Genomic DNA, 22,540 nt, shown 5'->3' with positions numbered 1-22,540 from the left:
GGAAAGGCTGATTTTAACTTGCTGCTGAAGATCTAGTGAACAAGGGGATCCATCAGGCCTTTTGTAGACAAATAAGTAATGGGGATAAATGCAGTAAATTCTTCAAACATGATTTTGTAGGAAAGGCCTGAGACAAAGACTTCAAGTTGGACTCTGTGCTGTTATATCTCAGGCAATACATTTTATATGGCATACGTCATGCACACTGAAAAAACTTCATTTGGTGAGCTGCACTGACAACTGGCTTTGTTCACCTTTGGTCTTATTTAAAACAGGTTGTTCGTGCAGCTGTTAAAGAAACGGTGCAAGCACACACACACATTTGCACACAGGCTTTTTTATTGCTCCTCAGATCTTTCTAAATAAGTCATGCTCCCTAGATTTTAAATTCTTTTTCTCTTTGCAGCATGAAAATTGCCCTGTTAGGATCTGTTGTCTTTTGTGGAAACATGCTTCAGAAGTTCAACAAAAGCATTTCTGGCTTTGTTTTCCTTTCCACTTCCCCCCCCCCCCCCTTCTGTTTGGTTGTGTTTTGTTTTTGTTTTTTCTTAACACTGTGTGTATCCTTCTGATATCTGGGAATGCTCAGTGTCTCCTGTATTGGTGGGACTCCCTGAAGGAAAAGTGATTACAGCTGAAGTAAGACCTGTCTATGTCAAGGATACTCTTTTAAAGTATGATTAGATCATTGCTTTGTGAACAAGTACCAACAGTGTAATAGAAACAGCCTGTGGCCCTTTGACCAAAGCATCTCTGGAGCCCTGGGAAGAGGTGTCCAGGACCTCAGAGAAGCAAGTGCACACGGCAGAACGGTTCCTTGCTGCCCCCTGTGGACCTGCCAATTTTAGCATGGCTTGCTTCACGTGTCTATGCTTTATTAGAGCATCCACTAATACTATCTTCACCTATCTGGTCTCCACACTTGATTTTCTAAATTGCTCACTTTCGATTTGCTAGATATTCATGTGGAAAAATTATGTGGAAGAGTGAACTTGAGGCTTTGAGAGCAGGGAGAGCCGTGTTTTTTCTCAGCTTACCAGGAGATACTTGGGTCTTTTAGCAGATTCTTGGCCTCTTTTGCTCATGCTGGGTCTGGGACATGAATTAAGCCTGACTGATTTTCACCCATATGTTGCTTGTCTGTTGGCAGCTGGCTCTCTGTTGTTGCACCTCCTGCAGCCTCCCCCACACCTGACTTCTCTGAGTGTGGGTTTATAGAACAGAAATACTCCCATCTAGAGATAAGAGTCACATTTTTAGGTGTCTCAATAAGTAACTCATAAAGAACAATGCTAAATATTCCCTAACTGGGAACTGCAAATTACGGCAGAATTACTTTTTTTCCTACAGTATATCATCTGTTGATGCAAACAAGTCCTGGGAAGTCCGAAAGCCTGTGCTATATTGCATCAAGCAACATCATCAGTATGATGGCTTCTGCTTCATTTTTGCTGTATTTTTATATATATATATACCTTTGCTTGCAGCTCCGGCTATCTTCCATCTTCATCTCTTTGCCATCTTCCTTCTCTCTGCCATCCAAGGCAGAGAAGGCTCTACAGCTCTCTGCTTTTGCTAGCAGTTAGTTCCCTCACCACTCCCTCTGTTCTTATTAATCTCATAATTTAGATTAACTTCCCATATTCTTTTTCTCACATCTGCCATCCCCTGACCTAAACATCCCTCTTTGCTATTCTTTGCCCTTTACCTTCCAGTTCTATGAGTTCAGTTCTTGCCCCACTTCTTTAACTCCTGATGAGCTTTTCTGGACTTTGTTTTCTTTTTTGCTTCTTACTGGCTCTTCCTTAAAGCAAGGTGATCCAGTGACTGACTGGGATCGATAGGCACCTGAGTCCTACACCTAAAGCTAAACATCCACCTCACTGCTTCCCGTTTGCTACGCCAGTGAAAAAATATATTTGATAGAGTGAATAAAGCAAGTGGGCAGGGAAAAACGAGAGAAAACAGGCTCCTCAGAATTGCTGCTTTGTTTTAGCACCAAGCAACACAAGTGATGGTGTCTGGAGTCACCATGACAGAGTTTCAAACATGGGAAAGTGTTAAAAAGATAAGAGTGAAGAGTTTCAAAATCTGGATTTAGGAAGTAGCATCATTCATATAATTGCATGCATGGGGCTAGTCAAGCATGGAAAAGCTCATACAGCTGTACAACAGCAGTGCAGCTTGAGAAAAAGAGTCTGCTCAAGTGGAGTCAATATTAAAACTCCATTTTCCTCAATGCAGACTCTCAGATTTTCTTAGAAACACAGGCTATGTGTGCACTGGCTTATATCATACTTGGCCACCTCAGTCACAGCTTGACACAAGGATAAAACAATACACACCTATAGAAGCACAGAAAAGTAAATAATCTCATGAAGATTCCTTCTTGATTTTTAGGTATGACTTCCTATGAACACCATATTCAGTAATTTGGTAAATAATGAAACCTTAGTAAAATTATAAATGCTGTAAAAGAGCAGTTAGCAGCTGATTTTATGAACTAAAAAGATAGTGATAGATTTTAACATCAACACTGAGTAATCTTGGCAGTCACACCACAGTCTAATACACTATGTCCCAACTGTCAGTCTGAAAGTCTGTGAAGGTATTTCTGTTAATTTTCATGCCAGAAGCCTCAGCTCTTGCCCTGAACACAAAGAAAAACACACCTACCCACCATAGCCATATCACAACCTCATCTTTGCTAGTTCTTTAGTTTTCCAGAGATGCAACATAAATGGACGCCTCTTCTCCCCTAACAAACAAACAACAAAACCCACCACAACTGTGAATTCTTATCTTTGCTGCTTGCATTAGAAGATTTGTGTCTATTGAGAGGCAATTATAGAAGAGACTTTCCCCATTGTACACCACACAGCACTCACCCAGGAGATAGACTCTCCCAGGATTTGAGCCTTGTGTTTTAACCTCCTACTTGTTGCTTATAACATGATACAAAAAAAGAAAGACTCACATAGATTTGTGGAATTCAATTAATGAAGAATTGCAAAAGGGAAAGATAGAAAAACCAACATACATATAAATCTGATTTTTGGGAAGATCTGTATCTTGAAGATCTTGTATTTCGGATGTTGCACATCCTTGGAAGTCCTATCATCATGCCTGAGACGAACGTCACTCTCCATCTGAGGTTATTTGGGCCTCATGAAATACATGTCTTTACACACGTAACAGTGAGGGGCTTCATCTGAGGACCATGGAGACACAGGCTGACCACAGCCATCACACAAGAAAGGGAGCCATAGATGCTCCCATCCAAACGAAGACTTGCAAGGGGACTGCATCTTGCACCAGCACCTGCGATTTGCATTACTTGCCCAGGAAGTTGCATACGTGGTTTTATTTCTCTCCTCAGCCTGAAGCCATTCCAGCTTATACTACCCTTTTCCGAGGTAATATCATAACCACCAGCCTGTTGCATATTTGAACAGCTGAAGGAAAGGACATGGAAAATATATGTACCCAGATGGAGAGCAAGCAACGAGAAACTAGGCCAGTTTCATACACTAAGTGTGAATTAGAATGTTCTCTTCTTGCCTCTGCTTGCCTTAAAATTTCTTTCTGCCCTGTCTGTGTTGCCCTCTGAATAACTGCAGGGCTTATGCATCCTGGCATATAGAAATTATATGAAAATAGAATCAAACAGGAAATAAATATTGTTGATAAATTATTTTTCTGGAGACTAAACTCTTATGCAGGAGCTTAAGAAACTCCACTTAAGAAACTGCTGTATGTAATACATTTATATATGCCTAGATATACTTCTACAGATACAATGCACACACTGTTTTAACATTTTCAGAGTTTTATCCCTGATTCTCATTAATCCCATTAATCAAAAAGAGCTACACTGACTTCAAAGGAATTGCAACAATTCCAGCTTTGTGCTTATAAAATCCAGCATCAGGTTGGCATTTTTACAGATCAGTTATTTCTTAAGACCTGAAGAAGCTGTATGTAGAGAGTTCAGTGTGTTAATGATGGACACAAAGCAATTGTGCTTGCCACCAAAAGCAAGTTGGACCAACAGCCGCACTTGGTCTGTCAGATAAGGACAAGAGCCAGTCAGAGTAGGACACACTCTGTTGTAGGACTAGCAGGGCCCACAGTGTGAGTTGTGCAACAACTGCAGGCAGCAGTGCCCTATCCTCCACACCACCCACCTGCCTTTCACCAATATGGACACTGTTTTGCCCCTACTGTTTTTGGAAACCAGGTTTGTATCTGAGCCAGTAACTTGCAAACTGAGAAAATGTTGAAAGCTATGCATCATTTTAAAAGAAGTCATGTAGGAGCAGCCTGATATGTAAATGATAAAGATAATACATCTACCCCTTTTCAGTTCCTCTGAAAATAAACATTTTACATGGAATTGTACAGGAACTTTCATCCTGTAATATATACATTTGTCATTGAGAGATACTTTTTCACCTACAACATAATTCCTATCATCAGAAAAGCATTGCTGTTGCTCTACTATAATTTAGCCTCATTTTCTGCTCATTTCTTTATCTTTTCTCATTAGGGTGTTGCATATTCAGCTATGTTACTATTAATCATTCCCTAACTTAAGCAGCTGGAGATCAGAGCTGTGTGAGTAACTGATTTTTCAGTTTCAGAGCTGAACCAAAACTTCAATAAGTAATTATCAAAGAAAAAGAAAGAAAAAGCAGCTTTATTTTTATTTTTGAGTAAAAAATAAAAATGTTTCATGTGAATTTCAATGAAGCATTTGCTGATTTGAATAGGTAATTTAATTTCCATATTTGCTGATTTGAATAAGTAATTTAATTTCCATATTCATCATTTTTAGAAAAACAACAAATAGAGAGGATCATATCTTGGGACCATTCACCAAATGAACAGGTAAAAAATTCTTGCTTTTTCAGAAGATGGAGAGACCTCACCAGTAATTCCTGTGTCTGGGGGAATTTGAATACCCAGGCACTGACCTACAATAATATTTTCACCCCTTAGGTGAAAGTAACTCAAAAAGTATGTAAGTGATGTGCAAAAGTGGAACAATTCTACCTGAAACGACTAGGAACAGAGACCCCAAGAGATCCTGTGACATGACCAAGAAGGCCTCTTCAGAAAGGTGGGTTTGGATCCCAACAGATTGATGGGAGGATTGAAAGCCTCCCATGGACCATGTGAACAACACAATCACGGGTTATTTGATAAGGTTTTTTGACTATCTGGTCTTATTAATGAATTAATCAGATCTTCTTTGGTGACACTTATAATAATTAGTCAAAACACTAACTCTGGCAACACAGTATTATAATCACAGGCGTATACAAATATGTGCTGAATTATGTATTTTGTGTTCTGCATTTTTTCCCCCTCACATTTGCACAAGGGCTTTGACAAATTTCACAAGAACATTTAGTTTGGATTTCTGTGCCCCCTAGGTTTTTTCTTCTGCCTTAAGATTTTTCCACATGGAACCCTTTAAAAGAAGTGGAAACTGAAACAATGCAAATATAAAACTCTGCTGGTATAGATACTGCAGGAATAAGAAGAGATGCACAACTTAGTACACTTTTTGAGAAAGAAGATGCAAAAGCATTACATCTGTTTAGGGTTAGAAAAGCTTCTGTGTAGTCTCAATGAGTGAGAATAGCCTCCCTAGATGGATGAAATCTTGAGGTTCTTCACATGATTTAGTAGAAGTTATCTGACCATACAGAACAGGTCTTGAATACTTGTAGGGCATTAATCAAAATAGTAAATCTTATTCTCCATTAATTAGTCTTTTCATCTCCATACAGGTAAACTTCCATGTAAACGTAAAGCAAATATCCAAGATATTCAAGCTCGAGTGCTTATTAGCACAGATTTATACATGTAAATAAGTGGCATCTCTCTAAATTTTTAAGAAATTCACTGAAACCTGGCAGTTCAACTGAAACCTGTTTCTAATCTTTCTGAATGAGGAAGCAATTTCCCCTACATGACCCTGATTCAGTTCTTGTTTTCTTTGCCTAAAAAATGACAACTTAAAAAGATGGCCTCAGTAGAGCTGTGAACTGATATTTATTTCAGTAGTATAATTACTCTGAAACATGCCAAAGGCCTCTTAAACATTAAAATTGTTACCTATTGCACCCTGGACAGAATTTAGGTTCGTGAGCAGATTTTGAATGAAGTCATTTTTTCCCCCCGCCTGACCCTGGAAGCATTTGAATTGATGATTTTAGCAAGCAGACTTGCTAGGAATAATGAATTACATATAGTTTTGTATAATAATTCTCTCTCAAGGGCTGTGAAGCTGATGCCTACTTAGAAATGGTTTTGGAAGAATAGCTGAAACAACACATGATGCCATTTTATGTAATCCCAGAAGTGACTGAAAGACTGGACAGTTTTGAGGACTATCCAAGTGTGAAGAGATGGATTTGGATTAGTCCCAGCTCGTGGCAAGCCTCACATTCTGTAAAACTCGCAGTACTTTTCATATTGCTTCTCCACAGTCAGATGTGGCTGTTTGTTCTCTCGTTTTTAAATTACCTTTGGAGCCGGTTTGTTGCATCTAGGGACCAGATTCATTAGTTAAAACATAAACTCTGAGCTGTCGCTGCCTTCCAGTCAGCTAAAGCTGTTAAACAGCACCTGCAAAATGGATGACCTTCAGATTTACTTAACTGTGCAGAAATTGTATTTGTCATTTCCAGGTTTTTTCATTTCTTTCTTTTAATAGACTACCACAGAGTTTGTGATCTGTGATCCTGTGAATGTATTATGTTGACAGAAAATAGCCAGTGTTTCCAAACCATACAGATAGCATGTCAGCCTAAAAGAAAAGAATAAAAACTGTACTGTTGTCCTTGTCTTCTACATTATAAGATTAAAAGTTTAGAGATGCACTTACTGAAAAGTAGACAGTGACTCAGTGCTCTACTTTGGCCAGTAATGTGCAGTAAGAAGAGTAACTACTGTAGGCAATAGTGAATTCCCACAGTCCCATTGGGCTGGATTTTCCTTTTTTTCGGTCACAGTTTGGAAACCAGGGCACAGAAAACAGTCACCATATGAAAAAAAAAAGCCAGAGTACAAATATGGCTAAGAACTCTTAAAGAAAAAAAAAAAAAACAAAAACAAAAAAACTTTCTGTAAAGTAACTTAATTTACAGACTTTCAAGGAATCACCAACAGATTACACAGTTGCAGGCTAAAATCTGTGCTATATGTTTGCATCATACACCTAACCCCAAGATCTGTATATGGGGCCATTCTTACCACAGAATTTGCCTTAAACTGGTAAATCACAGAGATTTATTAGCCCTGAACACTTCATACTTTTGGCTTGATTGTTCTCTAAAGAAGTAATTGATAGATACTCTGCCCTGCTGTCTTCCTGCCAGCTTCTTTATTTTACAGTCTCCATAAAAATCAAGAGAGATTGCAAACTGGAAAGGTAACATACACAAAATCCCCAAGCTATGCCTCCTCCAGCCTTCACACTTGCTTGGGTCCATAAAATAAAGGGAAACAAAGCAAGCACTTCCCAGTGAAAGGCTTGGTACTGCCATTTCGTGGGAAAAGGGAGAAGAGGAGCTTTGATAATAAAAGCAGAAATGCAAAAAGGGGGAGGGGGGGGACAGATTTTAAAAACTTGCTAACATCAACACTCCCATTTTTGTTTCAAGACGGCTGTGTGCTTTATTGCTCGCAGATCAGTTTCCTTTGCAGGTGATGCGGGCCCAGAATTACATCACCAGCAGAGCAGCCAAGAGCATCTTGGTGCCAGGATGACCAAAGCCGAGAGGAATGTATTATCACAGACCTCCGCGGGACTTGCCAGTGCATTCCTTGCTGGGGGTGCTGCGATGGGGGAGTCCGAGAGGAGACAATTTTGCTCAAAGACTGAAAGGAAACTTTGTGGAGGAAAGATCTGGGGTCACAGTCCTGCTGTCTCCTCTAAGCAGATCTAATTATGGCCATGTACTTCAAAAAGAGGGTTTAACTAAAACCAGATTTAGCAGGGCACTGCTTAGGAAGTACAGACTGAATCCCCAGCCTTGCCTTTGAGGAAATGTGAAATGCTTCAGTGCACTGGGAACGCTGTCACTGTGGTTGTAAAGAATAATTTGAAGCAAGGAAAGAGCCAATTTTAAATCCTCATCACTTCATTGAATAAAGTCTTACAATAAGACGTGACTAAACATAATATCAATGCTTTCAGAAAACACTTACATTAGATGCTAGGTGTATATTTACTGATAGGTTTTGTGGTGAGGTAAACAAGTCTCAGCAGTCCCAGAGATTCTGCTGGAAATGATCAAATTACTCACGAAGCAGTTGCACAAATCTCCCTTAGGGAGCTCCATCAAAGCCTTTCTGCCACATCACACCCTCTGTTCGGCAAACCACGTCCCATGCATATGAAAGAAACTCCCTCCTCCCCCCATTTTTGAAGGCTTTCAGGCTATTTCTGCCCTCTGTCCTGCAGGACTGGCTCAGTGGTTCTCACCACACAGTTGTTTCTGAAACATTAAAATCAATGGGAGCTTTCCAGTGCTTTTAATAGCAGCAAAATGTGCTATCAACAAACAGGATTAGAAGAAGAGTACAATACAATTTTTTCAGAGATTAGCACCTCTAAAAATGTCAGGATTTTAAGCCTCATCTCCTAGGTCAATTAAGAGATTGAAGCAGTGCAAAGATTACACAGAGGTCTCCCCTTTGCCACCAGAAGAAAAAGTCCCGCTAATCAAATAAAAAAAGTTTGTGCTTGACTCTAAAGATCAGTTTCCAGTGCAACTCCAGTCAGACCGTCATTTTCCATCTGCCAGACCAGAGACTCCTTATTCCACCATCTGCCACCACCAGTCTCTGAAAGGGCCCAGGGGCCTCCAGCTCTTCTCCTTGTTCCTCAGCCTCATCAGAAGGCTCCAGAAAGATGGCTGCTTTTGCATTTCCAGGGTAGGAGATGCCCAAGGAAAGCTTAATGTTATAGGAACAGCAGCTGAGATGGGCAAGCACGGAATATGGGAATGTTGGTCAAAAGATAAAAATAGAAAATGTCCCTAACTTTCAAAACATTCCCATTTTTAGATATTATTACAACATACCATATGGAATTTTTCACAGCCACCATGTCTGCAGAAGCACCTTCCACTAAAAGTACCAAATCTCTTTCATCTCTGTCTGGCAAACAGTTGTCGCCACTCTCTTCCTGTAACATGCCAACCTTTTCCACAACTTTTCTGCAACTTGGTTGCACTTGGTGTTGCAGAGCCAACACCAACAGCCAGTTTTCTCCATTTACCCCTCCTCGGTGCCTACATTTTGAACATCCTGCGTACAATTTTATCTTTTTTTTTTCACGCATAATTATTCTGTTATGTATAATTATTATGTTAATTCCTTCTTGTGCAAGGCTGACCTAATAATTGCTCCTTCACAAGGACCGTTTGCCTTCATATCATGTTGTTGTGGATGGATTAGAGATAACGTATGAAAGTGTATGTAAAAAAAACAATATTCCAAAGTAAATACATTAAGAGAGTGCTAGAAATATGTTAGAACTGACATATTTATGCTCTTAAAGAATTTCTTTTTTTATCTCGTTGAGACTTTCACAGAGCATCAAAAGCAAATGTGGCCTGTAAAAGTTGGTGTGATCAGGAAAGATTGGTAAAATACTGTGAGGAAAGACATAACATTAATTACTTGATCCAGGATAGAAATTATTTCTGCTCTCCTTATACCAGACTGCTATGAGATGGCTGTCTCATAGGGCTGTTCTTCCTCCAGCTCACCCTGCCTCATTAACATTATAACAGCAAGTGCAGCAGAGGGGCTGACGGGCAAAGTTCACCTTGGTGTCCCCTTTTTTTCATGGAGACTACATGTCTGTTCAGATCTTAATAAAATAAGCCCCAAGCCTCAAAGCACCACAGTAAAATAGATTATATATAGTGGTACTTATAAAATGTTTATGCAGGACCCTTGAGAAATGCCTTTGCGCAGGTCACTTTTCTGTCCCAATATGCAGATTAAGTGAATATTAGAGGGGTTTTTGTATGTTTTAATCTACTGTAACTTAATCTTTCCAGTACAAACTCCTTCTTTTTGACAAAAAATCTATTGCTGATTACCACAGCGGGGCTTTCCTGAGAAGTCATCCCATCACCTTCTCTTTGCCACAAATACAGCTCTTGAAAGATAGTACTTCCACTTTTTAATACCTTCAAAGATGTGGGTGCAGCCTCAGTTTCATGTGCACTTAGCAAACAAAGATGAGGCATTAAGATCATTTAAGACTATACACTAATGCGTGGTTTCCAGACCATCCTGACTTTGCTGATTTGTTTTGCCAGTGATCTGGAAGGAGGACCTTGAAGAGGGACAGACATGCGTGAGTGGTTTCCTGTGTTTGCCTACATGCCATGTTCTCCTTGCTTGGTCACTACTAAACTTGAAATGAATTTTCTTAGTGCCTTAGACAAACAGAGTGGATTAAATAGCAAACACCAGATTTCTCGTGTCACTCAACATAAATCCAAAGGGCTTGAGCACTGCAGTTCTTCCCCCGCAGTCACCAGTACAGAGGCATTGGCAACTGAAGCCGGGGGATTTAGTTGCTGTGAAAGATCTAATTCAATAGAAGTTCAAATACTTTTTTTATTGCTGTTTTTACAAAACTTACAGAATGAAGAAAACCTGAAGGTTAAAAGAAACGAAAGGGCAGGAAGGGTATCAGAAAATGTGCACAGAGGTGGGACGTGGTATTTCAGTGGTAGTAATGTGAGACAAAAAGCTTTTCAATCAATTCATTGAAGGAAGTCTGTTCAAAGCAGGTTATAATCTGAGACTACATAGCAGCCTCCATGAATTGAGCTGGAATAATAAGATGGCAATAATTGTCAAATTAAAGTGAATATAAAATACAAAGACAAATGTAAATGGTATTTTAATACCACTTTTACTTTTGTAGCATTTTAGTTGCCTGAATGTCCACACATACATGGATATTCTGCATAGAGAAAAAAATGACATCTATGAGAATCAGATGTGAAATTGCTCCTTGGAAATGGAACAATTCTTTTTTTTTCTATTTTTCTGCTAAACGATTCAAATTGCTAAGATCCAGAAGCAATTTTATCCTTTAAAGTTTTCCAATAAGCCCAGGAAAATGCAGAGACAGAAAACCAGCAGCTATTCAACCAGGAAATATGGTCACTGTAGCTCATGTGCCACCTACTCAAAGCTGGCACTGAACTGCGCTCAGGAAATACACTAAACAATTTAGCTCCTGGCTTTTTGCAAATGCCTGCCACCACCAGACTGTGGTTTCCTCAAAAGCATTTCTTCTTTGAACTTGCCTTACTATTTTTCTCAGAGCTTTTTTTAAAAAGTTGTGGATTGATTTCAAGCAGTTTGGTATGAGCATGAAAATTCCACATAGAAAAACTGAGGCTGTTAGCAAGTGCTCATTCTTCACCTACGGTAGGTGCTTTTTGTTTCCGTAGAGCCTCAGAGAACAAATTACTCCCACAAGGAGTACAAACACTGGAAGAAGAAAACCTGGAGTATATAAGCCTGTGAGATAAACACTGCAGATAGTCCATTGCAGGCTGGGCATGTTTTATAAAACATAAAAATAATTTCTTGCAGGGGAACACAGAACTTGCCTTAGGCATGTGACTCCAAAAATATGAAAAATAATGCAAATGGCTTGTGACTTTGCAAGCCTAAATGTGAAGGGCATGGCAAAATCCCTACCACTTGTGTGCCAGTACCCTAATGTGTGTTGTGGTTTTCCTTACTCTGTCCTCCTGCTGTGACAAACAGTGCCCTGTCCTTCGTGAAATGCAGCACTTAGCTAAGCATGCCAGCCTCAAACGTAGCCAACATAAATAACATCTGATCAAAAGCTACCCGAAGGTGAACCCAAAACGAGCATGAGTAATTCAAAACAAATTTGTTTCTTAATTCAAGCACACCCTATATGAACACTTGGTGGTATTCCTTCAGCTCTAGATTTGCACAGTAATGTACTTACTAGTAACATAAGTGGACCTACATTTGCAAATAGTTTACACATGAGTTTAGCGCCATTTAAACACAGAATATATCAGACCATGTTACTGCTGAACTAACAAGCTCCGGAATACCAGGGATATTTGCACTGTCTTGGATACTCACCTCTCCCGCTCTTGTTCCAAGAGGTTGGTAAAGTCATCGCTCTTGTTCATGTAATCTGTATGTTTATGTTTCTCATTTTCTAGCTCATAAACTGTGCGGCGATGGCACTTTTCTGCCAACAGGAGCTGTTCCAGCATGCGCCGATATGTCTCTCTCTGCTTTTCTTCAAGTCTGTCCAGCTGGATGTAGGAAAGGAGAATATACTGTTTTAAGTCTCCTTGCTTACTTCATCTGATTTATTAACCAACAATGTTGTGTTTGGTAAATGCAAGTCCCATAATTTTATGTCTTGGGCTTTACATAAAGCAGTGACTAGAAATAAGAGTAACTGTCCTGTAAAAGCAGTGATTTCTTTGGACAGCATGTGTGCAATGAACATTTGCAGAGTTCTCAGATACACAAAGGATAGAACTTCACCTAGTTTTAGGGTAAACAAATAATATTGTTCCAGTGCAGAATTTCCTCTCTGGCAAAGTGATGTGCACACTTTCCTCATTTCATACAGGAAAAGCTGCAACTAATGCCAGGGCAGAACCCAAGTTCATGTACCTGGATGAGGACTAAGACACCTACATGTGCAGTGTAAGGTATAAGCTCGAGACTGAAATTTGAGTTATGCACCTTCAATGTACCTGTAGGACTGCTGGGATACAAAGCCTTAAACTATTCAGATTCAGTTTTATATTACTAAATACAATTCATGGTAAGCCTTAGAGTTTTCCCCAGAGCCTGTTTTTGACAGAAATTTCTCCAGGGAGGCGTGTCTAAGAAGTTGCCAGGGCACTGCAAAGCCACTATGGCTATTCATGTTGCTTCTTTCACTGTTTATTGGGAGCAGATGGCAAACTCCATCCTCCTCCCTGCCAAAACAGTCTTTAGCCCTGGCACTTCTCTGCTTGCCTGCCCCCTCCCCTGCCACGCCCAGCCCTTACCCTGTGAGAATTGCATCTTCCTTAGCCCCAGCTGCCCTGTGCAATTGCTGTTTCACAGGGTGTCTCTGCAAACTGAGGGAGATAAGAACTGGAGGGCCACAGTGACTTGCCCTCCAGAAGCTGACTATGGCAAAGTCAAACAGTCATTGCATTTTATAAAGGAGCCAGGCTGGGTTCAGCCTTGAACTACTCTGAGAACAGATCTTTTGCACTTATGAAATTTTATCATTGTCCTATTTTAGCTCAAACGTAACCCCAGTGGACCTACATATGACAAAAGTTTTCCACTGAGGTTCCTGTCAAAGCTCTTTTAATCTTGTTCAACAGTATTTCATGCATGCTCCAAAATGATAATGTTTGCTTTCCTGATTTACTACCATCCCCAAAATTGCAGAAGATGCTTCAATGAGAACATGCAGTATAAAGATATCCCATGGTAGATGCAATTTGTGGTGAAAAAATTAAATGTTCTAATAGGAGGAACTATGAAGATTTAGGTAGGCACTATAGTATATTATACTGTATGTTACTGCATGTACTTTCTCCATGCCCTGGACTGTTATTAATTTATAAACATGAGCAGTGGCTGCTTATTTTGGCACTCATGCAGGCCTCAGACGTTCCCAGGTCTATCCTACGTTCATTTACTACTTAGATTTTAAAGCAAGGGATCAAGTCCTGCTGTTCTCCTTTAGAGGCTGAACTGATTTTGCAGTACTACAGCTTAAGTAAGTGACATAAAAGGATCACAGATTTATGATCCCATAAATATGGTCCATCTCTGCTAGCTACCCACATGATAGTGGTCTAGTATGCCAAGAAAATCAACGAGTGCTTACCAGTGCTGTGAGCAGTAGAGGTGAGAGCCTAGAATTTAAGGAATTTAAAAAACAGAAATGTAATACCTGCTGATTTTGTTCTTGCTTAACAGCACCAGCCCTAAGAAGCATACAAGCTCTTTATTTTCTGTCATCAAACCCAGTGACTTCGCTTATAATTTATGCTGCAGTTGAGTGAACAAGAACATTCAATTTTTCTCTGATTTCTCACAACTCGCACAAATGCTGTCTTGCCCTCTTGCATGCTTTGCACAAATCCAAAAGACGTGAAGTCTCACTTCCAGTTAGGATTCCTTCTGCACAGACATAATGACAAAAATCAAGAAGTTATTACCTCTGAAATTGGTTTCTCATAGACATCTTCCCCTATGGATTTTTCCTGGGCAAGGATGGCGTCCCTGTGTAGCACTCGGAGCACATTCTCTGGAGCTGCAGATCCATAATGAGCTTCTAAAACTTCAGGTTTGGTTTTCTCTGTCTTCAGCATGTGGATCACATCCTCCCTTGCCTGTAACATTGCAAATCACTACCATAAGCCAACCTATTAACCAACAGTGAAAACAGGGGCATTTCATATGTACAGACTGCACGCACAATAATAAAATAAATTAGAAAAATGCCAGGCTGCCAATGCCAATATGAACACTTTGGGAGACATCACAGTAAACATGTCCTGTGCAATCCCAGTGTCATCCTTGTAGGCATAAATTATTCTATTCCTGCCTGCCGTTACATTTGAATACTATAAATTTTTATGTGGGTTGCAACTATATCCAGGGAACACCCACACTCTTCATATACTTCATCTTATTCACCTCCCATGCTGTCCCCTGCCTGGGATAAGGAGATGAGTACAAGAAGCACAAGTGAGCTGAATTAATATTTCTCAGACAGCCTCTAATCAAGTACTTCCCAGCCATTTCCTACCTGACTTTGTGACTAAAGTCTCTTCAAGTAACTTTTAAAATGAGGTTTTCTAACTTGTTTGTTTAAAGAAAACCCTAGAAAGGTTACAGACCCTGGCTAACCAGGATAACTGGCAGCAGACCCAAACAGGCTGAGCAAACCTTCCCAGAAGCATAGGAGGGCTGATGACACTGGAGCAGGGAGAATACCTGGGAGCAGCAGTGCTCCTGTGACTGAGCAGAGTGCAGCTCCCAGCTCCTGGTCCCTGTCCTGGGTGGGAGCCCCCAGTTTCAGGCAGCATGGTCAGGCATCCAAGCATGATGAGACTGCTCTGCAAGTCCACCTGGCTATGAATAAGGCGCATTTTAGGGCTATGCTGCAGACAAACATTTAATCCTGAGCTCTGTTTCTGATGACACTTGCCAACATCCGCCAAGACATTTCATAAAATGGGGACAGAGCACTTGCTTGTCCTTCAAGGCAGGTTTACAAGGCCTAGTCCAGGGAGGGGCTGTAAAAGGTACAAGTTTTCAGTGGGGCACAGAGTTGCTCACAGGTTTCCCTGGAAAGCATCTCTTACAAGCCCAAAGGGATGAGGGGCAGAGAAGTACAGACAACAATTTTTCTCTCCCTTTAGAGAGTCAATCCATGTGAGCTTGGGAAGCAAATTAAGATCTAAGGAAGGTTTTATGACTATTTTAGCAAAAATCCCTTACATGCAGCACCCCTACGTAAACAATAACTGTTTAGGAATTATGAACTGACCAATGCTTCATATGCTCCCATAATGTTCATAATGGCACTCTGTATTATCCATGTAGTAAATCTTAAATCTTTACCCAGTACCACAGAGGCATGGCAGCTCTACAAAATCATCTGCTTTTAAAATGAGCAAGTACATAATTTCAGCAAATAACAAAATATATATATTTTTAATAAAATAAAGCAACATGCAAATAAAAAATCTGAACTTGAGACAAAGACCATGCCATCCAATTGAGAACTAGCCCTATTATAAAAAGCTAGCTGCAGAGGCTTACTCTGTACAACATTTTGCAGCCTTAAATGAAAGCTTTGCGCATGTGTGCAAGATGCACAATACCTGCTAGAATGATATTAATGTTGTTTCAACATGAGCGTGGGAAAAGTGCATCACTCATGCATGTCAAAACTAAAAGTGAATTACGTGAGATAGTCCCAAAGAGTGCCAAAAGAGCATGTACACCTCACTACATCATGTCCTGGGAATACACCACTCTCAGTACAGAAATAGTGTTATTTTAGGAAAGTTTTAGAGAGGTTCAGGAATATATCATTTTTTACATCCCTGTAAAAATAACAGTTAATATAGTGTCTTTGTTACTATGAGGCTAATGCTTCTGTATTGAAGAAAAAGCCCATAAAAAGCCTAACAGGGTAGTATGGGAATTTGGGGGGATTTATAAATATACTCAGGTTTTATGACACATTGTCTTAAGTCCTTTTAGGAACAGACAGTTTTGGGGCCATATCTGCATCCTGCCCCAGTGAATGAATTTGGTGTCCCACTGTGTACCTCAAAGGAGTACACAAAGGAGCACCATGTTGAGACAAAGGGGCACAATTGATTCTTCTAATCAATTTGCAAAGGAGCACTGAAAAACAGTAGGATGAGGGGGCAGCCCCCTTCTACTGTCTGCACCAAGGGCTGCAGCCAAGCCTTCTGAAACCTTGATTCATTTTGGTCCTTAGCACAGAAAGCTCCTGCCCCACATACCCCTTTCCTTCAGGGACAGGCACACCTTGGACCCTAGGCTATCTGGGAAGGGAGGATGAGTTCAGTCTCTCCTGTCAAAGCTGGGCCTGTCAGGCCCCAGATGGCATAATTAAACATTGACAGGGCCAGGCAGAGACAGCAGAGACAGCTTGGACTGGGTGATTTAACACTATGGCTCAAGAGAGTAAAAGATCTGGACTCTCATCCCTGCAATGGTTATTTAATACAGTAATAGCTGACAGAGGAACCAAACTCGTCGCTTCGCAGTGAGCGCCCGAACCCCTGTTCAGCTGTGCACTGATGTGTGTACTTCCAGCCTCTTAGTCTTTAATCATCGATGATTAAAACAGCAACTTTAGCAGGAGAGAATGAGAGTCCCTGAAATGGCTTATAACTTGTCATCTAAGAAAGGTTCCTGGAACGTAGGTTTGAGTCCCCCAAGAAGCAGCGGTATTTGAGCCAGGGGAGTGAGTGATGCTGAAAGCAGGAACTGGCACCCTAACCAGGAAAAAAAGTAGCGAAGTTCTGTTCAGAGCTTTGAAGGAAACTCTGTTCATTGCTTCATCTTTAAGAGGAAGCAGTGACACAGGTAACTCCAGAGAACAGGGCAGGGCTGTCAGCTCTGAAAACCCCTCACTGCAGCCCCGGGGAGGGTACCCAGCCCAGGGACAGGCTGGGTGGCACCATCCCCAGAGCAGGCAGATCCCCACTCACATGCCCCTTCTTGGGCACCCCATGCCCTGCAGGCACTTGGGATCTGGATCACGTTAGCACAGCAAGGTGCCTTCTGCCTTTTCTTGGCTTGACCATGGCTCCTATCATTACCTTTACAAGGGTGTCAGCTAATTCACCAAATACTCTTGTTTCAATGGATTTATGATAACAGTTTGTGAAAGACAAACTAACAAAAAGACACTCAGGTTGCTAGGAAGCATTGGAGCAAAAAGAGGGCCTCATGCTAATAATAAACTGGGGACAAATTTGCTTTTATTGGTCAGCAACAAGCCCCAGCATAGGAAGATTCTGAAGCGTAGCCAGCCTCGATCAGAGAGGGGCCCGGGCGACATCTTGAACTCCCATCAGCCTCGGGATTTGCAAACTCCAGTTAGCCTCTCTGAAACTCTTCAGGAAAATACAAGCCCATGGGACCTGATGAAATCAATCCGCAGGTCCTCAATTGTGTGCAGTTCTGGTGTCCTCAATATAAAAAGGACATGGAACTGCTGGAACAAGTCCAGAGGAGGGCCACGAGAATGATCAGGGGACTGGAGCACCTCCCATATGAAGGCTGAGAAAGTTGGGGCTGTTCAGCCTGGAGAAGAGAAGGCTGCGTGGAGACCTCATAGCAGCCTTCCAGTATCTGAAGGGGACCTATAGGGATGCTGGGGAGGGACTCTTCATTAGAAACTGTAGTGATAGGACAAGGGGTAATGGGTTAAAACTTAAACAGGGGAAGTTTAGATTGGATATAAGGAGGAAGTTCTTTCCTGTTAGGGTGGTGAGGCACTGGAATAGGTTGTCCAGGGAGGTTGTGAATGCTCCATCCCTGGCAGTGTCAAGGCCAGGATGGACGAAGCCTTGGGTGAGATGGTTTAGTGTGAGGTGTTCCTGCCCGTGGCAGGGGGGTTGGAACTTGACGATCTTAAGGTCCTTTCCAACCCTAACTATTCTATGATTGTATAATACAGAGGGAAAGAGCTGAAACAGCAGGCCTGTATAACTTGTGCTTTCATGTTTTCTCCAAATGATTAATTTTCCACTTCAAAAACTAGAAGAGAACTCATGTTGAAATGTTCTCTTTCAATGTAGGGTGAACAACTATCACTATATTAAGCTGTGGGATACAGACCATTGTCAGAAAACAAATCAGAATAATCCTGTAGAGGAACACTTAGGCTACTTAAACACACGTACCTTGAAAGAGGTATGAGATGCTCAAAGTGAGAGGTTCTAGTTAGGAAGACGGAACCATACTGGCAAGCTGTTTCTAATGATGGACACTATTGTAGGTGCCTCCCTTGTCTCAAAACACAATATTTTTTGGCATAAATCATAAACTAGGAGACAAACACAAGGAAGAGATTTCAAATTGGAAGTAAACTTGTACATAAATCCCAGAACAAAGTTGTTAGCTGTTCTGGTAGAGGGAACATGGTGTTTGGCACAGGAAAGCCATCTCTCAAGTCCTTTTTGTCTTGTTTTGTTGATGCTCTGATGAGGGAGAGTATTCAAGCATGAGAAGACCACATATTGCAACAGCTTGTAACACAATGAAACTTATTTGCGTAAGTCCAAAAGACTGCAATTAGTCAGAGAAGCTCTTTAATGTCAAGATACAGAATTTAGTAAATACATATATTTACTTCTATTGTTTTTTCATTACTTAAATTGTCCTACGGAAGTCTTCAGGCTAACTTTTTATACTGTTCAGATTGTGGATTCTTGAAAATAAACATACTTTTCTGTGAATAAAGTGTCCCCAACAGTAGGAGCCAGGACAACAGATTAATGAAGAGGACGCGCTACCTCCTAGTAATACTCTCAAGGCAAGAAACACAGAAGGCCACATATGTTGTGAGGTATTTTTCCACACTCATATTCTCCAGGAGTGAAGCCTGTTTAGAGACTCCCTGTTCATCAATCTCACAGAACCATAGAACAGCTCAGGCTGAAAGAGACTTCAGAAGATCATCTGGTCCAACCTTTCATGGGAAAGGGAGCCTAGATGAAATCATCTAGCACCATGTCTAATTGCATCTTGACAGCTTCAAATGGGGACTATGCCATATCCATGGGGAAGGTTGTTGCAGTGATTGTTCTCACTGTAAAAAAATTATTTCTTTTTTTAAGAGAAACCTCTCCCAGTGTGACCTATAGCCATTGCCTCTTGTCTTCTCCATGATGCCCCTTGTGAAGAGAGAACCTCTATCCTTTGTAGCTGCCCTTTAAGTACCAATAAGATCCCCCCCAAACCTTCTCTTTTCCAGGGAGAAAAGACCTAATTCCTTCAGTCTTTCCTCATGAGATAGGTTCTGCAGCCTTTTGATCATCTTCATGTCCTTCCTTTGGGCCTTCTCCAGCTTGTCTTCATCTCTGTTGAATTGTGGGGTCTAGAAGTGGACACTGTACTCAGTTAACTCCTTCAGCTCTCCTTGCTAATAGAAGAACTGCAAAGTTGAACTGTATCTGAGCCTTGTTTTATACTTACTGGAGGTGCCGAAATCTAAAGGCTGATGACCTCAGATCTTGAGTATGTCCATGGAGGGGCTGAAGTGCTGTGGAGCACTGCAGTCTCACACATCTTTGCCCACTCTTCTTTTCCTCCTTTCTACTACTTACTGATTAGTGGATTTTTTTAAGATGCTGGGGTCTATGTTTCTACCTGGAGAATATGAGACAATGTCGCCCTTCCCTCAGGAGAGCATGCTAGCTGCCCAGCTGGAAGTCTGGACTACCCTGAAACACTTTCTGGAAGAATAAAAGAGGAGGGCTTTCTTTTCCTCACTAGCTTGAGCAGAGCACGGGTCTGAGCTCCAAATCTTGCTTTACTATGTGACTAGTAAAATATTTAAATTATATAGAAAGGATGTAAAGAGGTCCCTGCATAAAATTGAAACCATTTAGGAAACAATAGCATGACTCTGCTGCTTGTAAAAGGGGACTGGCAGCCTAGCAACCAAATTCTTGGTCAATGGGAAGACCGTTACACAAGCCAGGCATTTGGACGTGCTTCCTCCTCATGCCCTGCCCTGCCAATTTACTACAGCCTTCTCTCCCCATTCCCACAGTCTTTGGCCTCTCCCATGAGACTGCTAGCAAAATTCAGCAGCCATTAAACAGGGGATTTTTGCTACAGGCAATTTGTCACCTGGGAAATGGGACTGAGCTGATCAAACTCGTTTCATATAAGGCATCTATTAAATCGGAAAAAAAATCAGTTGTATTCAAGATGGGATGAATGGAGTCAAAGTAATCACTGTCAGCTGAGGGTAAAACCCACCTCAAGATCCTTTGCCAGCACATCTTCTATGCTATTCTGAATTTTGTTTGTAAGTCGCCTTCCCACAAATTCAGTGTGCCTCTCTCAAAATTGGCTACCAGTAATTGTTTCCTTCATAGCTTCATGTTTGGAGGCACCTACAATATATCTAACTACTTCAGAGCAATCTAAATATTTCAATAACATGATGCCATTCCCCTCAATTGATAGAAAAAGTTTTGCAAATTTGGGAGCAGGAGAGGTATTTACAAGGAATACATGTAATATTTGGAAGATCTGGTATTCCCAGCTTTTGACTATTTATTTCTCAGTTATCATGACACTTTGTTATGCCTGCACATAATGGAGATTTCATGTTTATGAAGTCATATTTTTCTTGTCAGTGATTAATGGCAAGAAATAACTATCAAACCACAGAGAAGAACCTTTACTTCTACTTGTGTTGTTGTTACTTGCATTGCACACAGTTCAGGTTATTTATAGTGCAACAGCTGCTCTGTACTGCATCAGAAACTAGATAATGTCACAGGTTCTCCATGTAACGTTGTGGTCATACCAGTGGCTGATTTCCTAAATTCCAGTAGACTTTACAAACATTTCACCTAGAGCTAAGAAACATACCACTCAAGGCATCCTTCTGAGGGGGATCAGGAGGATGTTCTCACACTGCACGATCCAGAAGCTCATGCTGTGTCACTGCAGGGCAGAAATAGACGTATTTCTGAAAATTCCCATTAGACACCCCAGAAAGTGAATATTGTGCATTCACTTAGTTCACTTTAATGAAGAAAGCCTCTTCAGGCAACTGTACTCAAAAACCTGTATCTGCAAAACTTTCCTAACACTAGTCCACTAATCCCTATCTAAACTCAGTCACTTCACTTCCTTTCTTACTTTAGGAAGGAATACAAATAATGAAAAGGAAAGTGCACCTTCTTCATTTTGTGTCTTGATACTACAAATATGAATAGAGAAAAAATAAAATTACCCCTGCCTACTGGAATGACACTTTTGTTAAAGGCCTGATTCCTCAAACTATCCCTATATTTGAGGATTGGTTAGCAATTTATCTTCCAGCTCAGATGTACTCAGTGTACAAAGCATGCTTTGAAGCTGGGAAGTCAGACGCTCCACTGTATAGAGTATGTACAAGGCTCCTTTTTGCTAAAACCTCAATAAATATTTTTCTCTCCTACACCAGATATCTGAAGTAGCCTTGTTTATATCACTCAGTTATTCTAGCTATGCAAAATGCTGGTTTATGACATGTGTACATAGCTTTTTCTTTCAAGGAAGACAAACAGCAAAATTCTTTCTTGCCTTTCATCTTAGCTTAGTTTCCTAATACTTGGAACTATGGAGTTTACTTACATGAATTTCTTTTAGCATTTCTGGACTGAGGCATATGTACATGATTTAATTTGAAGGTAAGGAGGTGCTTTCAGCGATGAAAAGTGACCATCAGTGGGCATTGTTTTGTTTTGTTTTATACAAAAGTTTAGTGAAATATATCCAGAAATGTAAGTGTTCCCTCGTGACCCTGGGGAAATGAAATAGAATTGTTCTATCTTCTCCACACCAGGTAGAACTTTCTGGCCTTGATTTGGAGCTATACAGTATATTTCATTTTGTTGTGCATTATCTTGCATTGATAACATAGAAAGTCCTTCTAAAATTAATACTGGAAGAGACACACATGATAGACCAGCTCATCCACTACACAAACCCTCTGAAGCAGCTCCAAAAGAGCTACATCAGAGGTTAGTTTGGACTTCTCTGTTTAAAAAAGTCCACCTTAAAGATTGCAGAGCTGAGGAGAAGCAGCACTGAGTAATGTATTACTTCTTACAGCAAGCTTCAAAACAGATCAAATGAGCACTAGAAGACATCTGTCTGTTATTTCCTGCCCACACAGCTTTGTTCTGCT

At 40.8% G+C, this 22,540-nt stretch overlaps 1 protein-coding gene and 1 long non-coding RNA gene across 6 annotated transcripts in view; one reads left to right on the top strand and one right to left on the bottom strand.

The window, feature by feature from the left end:
* Positions 1-22,540, bottom strand: part of FILIP1 (filamin A interacting protein 1) — a 124,108-nt gene that overhangs the window by 29,237 nt on the left and 72,331 nt on the right. For all 5 annotated transcript variants that reach the window (XM_061358405.1, XM_061358409.1, XM_061358407.1 and 2 more), the window contains 2 exons: positions 14,286-14,459; positions 12,181-12,359 (listed from right to left, as the gene is read on the bottom strand). In XM_061358405.1, coding sequence (XP_061214389.1) covers positions 12,181-12,359; positions 14,286-14,459 — 353 coding nt within the window. The remainder of the gene's footprint in view (positions 1-12,180; positions 12,360-14,285; positions 14,460-22,540) is intronic.
* Positions 4,941-8,203, top strand: LOC133214942 (uncharacterized). Its single transcript, XR_009726274.1, has 2 exons — positions 4,941-5,122; positions 7,720-8,203. It is a non-coding gene; the product is annotated as an uncharacterized LOC133214942 (long non-coding RNA).

This window comes from Neopsephotus bourkii, unplaced genomic scaffold, assembly GCF_033783945.1.
Source record: "Neopsephotus bourkii isolate Nb327-2 ecotype Australia unplaced genomic scaffold, CSIRO-AGI_Nbou_v1 NB_941, whole genome shotgun sequence".
NCBI lineage: Eukaryota > Metazoa > Chordata > Aves > Psittaciformes > Psittacidae > Neopsephotus > Neopsephotus bourkii.
Note: the sequence above shows the minus strand (reverse complement) of the source record. Positions and strands in the feature narration are given on the sequence as shown.